This window comes from Capricornis sumatraensis, chromosome X (genome assembly GCF_032405125.1).
Source record: "Capricornis sumatraensis isolate serow.1 chromosome X, serow.2, whole genome shotgun sequence".
NCBI lineage: Eukaryota > Metazoa > Chordata > Mammalia > Artiodactyla > Bovidae > Capricornis > Capricornis sumatraensis.
The window spans coordinates 27,638,084-27,642,449 of record NC_091092.1 but is presented as its reverse complement, the minus strand read 5'-3'; the positions used below and the strand labels follow the sequence as shown (position 1 = coordinate 27,642,449).

General features: G+C 58.5%; 1 protein-coding gene across 1 annotated transcript; it reads right to left on the bottom strand.

Moving 5' to 3' along the window:
* Window positions 1-501: 501 nt before the first annotated feature.
* Window positions 502-1,470, bottom strand: SOWAHD (sosondowah ankyrin repeat domain family member D). Its single transcript, XM_068961901.1, has one exon. It carries the CDS (start codon window positions 1,468-1,470, stop codon window positions 502-504), a length of 969 nt encoding a protein of 322 aa, XP_068818002.1.
* Between the last annotated feature and the right edge of the window lie 2,896 nt (window positions 1,471-4,366).

The window sequence follows — 4,366 nt, the reverse complement described above, 5'->3', positions numbered from 1 at the left end:
ACATTAGAAAGGGTCCCCTACCGGTAAGCCCTGCTTGTCTCCGGAGCAGGTTGACAAGGGCTGGTTCATCCCCCAAAATAACTTGTTAATAGCTAAGTCAGGCCTGCAGTTAGACTTCCTCTGGATCACTGGTTTACAGTCTTATCTCATTCTTCTAGCAAATGTTTCCTAATAAACCCAGAGCTTCTGCCTGCCAAGAAATGGCTACTGGAAGCATAACTTTCCTTGTCCCAAGCTTCTGCCCCGAGCTCCTAAATCCTGTAGTTTGGGGACTCGGCACAAGGACCGCTTGGTGCCTGGTTCCAGCGTCTCTTGGCCGGTGTAGTAGGAGACCCACACCGAGGGGGTCTGCTTCTGGCAGGCCCAGCGCCCATGGCTGCGGATCGAGCTGAGTCCCGGGCGCCTCCCCATGGGGGTGGAGGGGCAGGTCGCGGGACCACCCGGGACAGAGGCCTCGTCGCTGCGTCGGGGTCCCTCCACGCTCTCCAGTCTCCGTCGCCTTCAACGGTCCTGGAAGAAGGGGAACATATGGCGGAGAAAGCCTTGAATTTGCGCCACCCGGCTGCCCACGGAGTCTTTCCCCTTGGCTGGCGCCACCGCCGGTCTGGCCGTCTTCTCCACGACCTGCGCGCCCATTGCACTCGGGGCGTGTCTCAGCGTCCACGCGGCGGCGCCGCTGCTGCTGCTGTTATTGTTGGCGTTGTTAGGATCCCCGTCTCGGCCGCCTGCCCTCTCCCAGTCCTCGGCCCCCGACAGCTCCCGCAGGCTCCAGGGCGCGTCGGGCCTCAGGTAGTGACAGGCCCGGTGGCCGCTGTGGTCGCGGCGCGTGGGGTCAGCTCCCAAGGCGCCCACCAGCACCTTGATGACCATATCGTGGCCCTGCAGGGCCGCCAGGTGTAGGGGCGTGAGGCCGCCGCTACCCGGGGCGCTCACGTCGAGCCGCAGCCCCTGGCGCTGGGCGAAGTCGTGCACTAGGATGAGTTCCTCGTGGCGCCCGTGCTTGGCCAGCCAGTGCAGCACCGAGTAGCCCGTGATCGGGTCTCCCCGCAGCAGTAGCCCCGGCTCGGCCTCCAGCAGCTCCTGCAGTGCCTCAAAGCGGCCTTCGGCGGCCGCCAGTATCCACGCGTGCTCCCGGGGCTCCAGGCACAGCCCGCTACCGCCCAGTCCGTTCGGCCCGCTCGGGGACTGCTCCTCCAGGCGCTCCTCGGACAACCACCCGGCGGGAGCCGCCCCCTGCAGCCGCAGCAGCTCCAGCCGCGCTCCCCGCCGGCGCGCCGAGCCTGTTCCCGAGGGCATCAGCGCGCCAAGGAAAGGGGGCTCCCTGGAGGCGGCGGCGTTGCCCCGGTACCTGCTCAGGCTGCCGGCGTCCACTCTCGAGGGGCGGGGCTGCGGGGCGCTCCGCGGGCTCAGCTTGGTCGGTGCGAAGGAGGCCTTGGGGGCCGGCTTGGCGGCCCCTCGGGGCTCGGCCATGGTCCGGCCGCCACGGCGGTCCCAATGTCTAGCGTCGGCTGCCCTTCCCGGGCCCCACCGAGAGGAACTGGCGCTGGCTTTGGGGAAGGAAGCAGCTTGAGCAATTGAGCTCGGAGGGAGGGAGCGAAGGAAGGGAGGAGAGGGAGGGAGAGCGCAAGCGAGCCGAGGGAGGGCCCGGGCGTTGCGGGGGTGGGGGCGACGCGGAGGGGTGGGAGCTCCGGCCCGGCCCCCGCACCTCTCCAGCGCCCGGGGTGCAGCCGCCGCCTCGGTCCCCCCCAGGTTTCGGGCGTCCCCGCCCCAAACGGCCAGGTGAGCTGCCGGCCCCGCCTCCCGCCCGGCGAGGGCAACCTTGGGGCGGGCCGGGGGGCGGGCTGCGAGCGGGGTTCGAGAGCCGCCCGGAGCCGCCCGGCTGCTCCAAACGCCGGGTTCTCTGAATCCCCACAGCTACCGGGGTGAAGAGGATCCAGGGAACCCCCTCGCCGGCGAACTGAGCTCGGCTTGCAGCCAAGGCCTCCGGGAGCGTGATCTTTAAGGCTCCGGGGCGCTAGCTCCCCGCCCCTTCCTTCGTCCTTCCCTCTTATCTCCTCAGAAGTCTCCGTGCACTTTGTCCTTGAGCCGCCTTTGTCCCGCGCCTCGCATTCGGGGAGGTGGCCTGGCTGCCCCGTGTGACTAGGGTTCCCTTGCACTCCCCTTTTGTGCCTTGACCCCTTCCCGCGGTTGCCCCGGATTCCTGCAGAGAAACTCGGGAAAGGGTCCAGGCGGGAGCCCTTTCAGGGAACTGAGGACTATTCCCTTGCTTAGGGCTTCCCTGATGGCTCAGTGGTACAGAATCCGCCTGCTTATGCAGGAGACGTAAGAGACGTGGGTTGGATCCCTGGGTCGGGAAGATCCCCTGGAAGAGGGCATGAAAACCCCCTCCAGTATTCTTGCCTGCGAAGTCCCATGGACAGGGGAGCCTGGTGGGCTACAGTCCATGGAGTCAAAAAAGAGCTGGACAGGACTTAGCGACTAAACAACAGTATTATCCTGCTTCCCCTCCGGGGGCTCCCTACCCAGCTCTCTGCCCTCATCTCCTCTTTAACCTTTCCTGACTAGACGTGAAGAAGTAGGTGAATCAGTCATTGGCCAGGAACGCCTTACCCTCTTCGGAGATGTATCCTGCTCTCTTCTAGAAGGACCTGCTGATTTCTGGGAATTCATTGTTTTAGGGTTTTTAAAAGAGGAGGCTGTTTTACCTTTTCACTCCTAACAGTCTCCTCTTTGTTCTTTTCTTCTCTCAATAAATGGTAGTTCTTGCATCTCCCACACCCTCCCCCATGTTAGGGAGTTCAGTCAGTGAGCAGTGGGGAGCCATAGAAGGTTCTTGAGCCACAGACACAGCTATGATTAAGGTAGGTTTAAGGAAGATGATTAGGGGTTTCCCTCATAGCTCAGTTGATAAAGAATCTGCCTGCAATGCAGGAGACCCGGGTTTGATTCCTGGGTTGGGAAGATCCCCTGGAGAAGGAAATGACAACCCACTCCAGTGTTCTTGCCTGGAGAATCCCATGGACAGAAGAGCCTGGCAGGGTACAGTCCATGGGGTCGCAAGAATTGGACATGACTGAATGACTAAACCACCACCACCAAGGAAAATGATTATGGGAAATGCAGAAAGCCAGGAGACAGTTCCAATAGTCTAGGGCAAAGGGAGGCTAAGCCAGGCCCCTCTACTGGGTCTCACAGTGATGGAAGGTACCAGAGGCTTTTCCACCTTAACCCTCAAATATTTGAGACCAGTCCTAAATATCTGGAGCTTCCCTTCATGACAGCCTATGCATTTGTAGTCCATTTTTTGAACATTTTTTTTCATGTGCCACTCTGCCAAATGCTTATATGTGTTATTCTATTAACCTTCCCAAAGATCTCAAGAGCTAAGTATTGTTACTATCCTCCCTTTGCACAGAGGTTAGGCCACTTGCCCAAGGTCACCCAGAAGGAAGTAGAAGAGCAGGCATGGGTGACACCATAGCCTTTGTTCTGGCACAGTGGACCTGCCATTCAAACCAAGCTTATCAACTGCAAATCACTCACACAAGTCCCAAATTCCAGCCAAATGAGTGCATTTGTCCTAACGTGAGCATATCTTGAATTCACCCTCCTCTACCCAAATGTCCTCCCTTATAGCTTCTATTTGGTGAAGTTCTTCCCTCTGCCCTTCAAGGTTGGTCTCAGTTGCCACCTTCTCCACTGAGCCTCCTCTGATTACCCCTGCCCAGAATGATCCTTTTCAGTCCTCCAGCCACCTATTTGGATTACTCCTTCGGCAGCCAGAAGAGACTGCCCTGTGTTGTATTTCTCTCCCTTAGCTCTGACATGCCAATCAAACTAAATTCTTTGATGACTCTGTTGTGCTGCCCTTGTGTACCGAGTAGGTGAGTGAGAAATACTTTAACCACCTTTTGGTTTGGCAGCCTGGGGAAATGTAATTGTGTATATATGTGGCTGGGATGGGGGTGAGACCATTGTATGCACCCGTGTTGGGGGAGGTGTCTGCCCGCAGAACCTGGAGGGGGGGATCCCACTCCCGCATCTCTGCCCCAGACTGAATCTGCAGGACACCTAAAGCAACTCATAGACTTGGTCAGTTCGTGAAAGAGAAGCAAAAGGTGAACAAGTGGTTGCTTCAGTAAGCTAACCAAAGCCACCTCGTGACCTTTGCTGATTCCTCAGAGACCAGGCCCAGAGTGGGCCCCAAGCTTTCAGGCTTTCATTTTCAAAATGAACCCTGACTGACAAGCAGCTACTTCCGTTGCTCTAGAAACTTCCCTCCACAACCTCAAATCTGTAAACACCAAACCACACACACTTCCAGAATATGCAAACAGCTGCAACAGTGTTTTTTTTTTAATCAAAA

What these genes read in the sequence shown, in the direction of transcription:
- SOWAHD (XM_068961901.1), bottom strand. Translation starts at nt 1,470, where the DNA reads ATGGCCGAGCCCCGAGGGGCCGCCAAGCCGGCCCCCAAGGCCTCCTTC.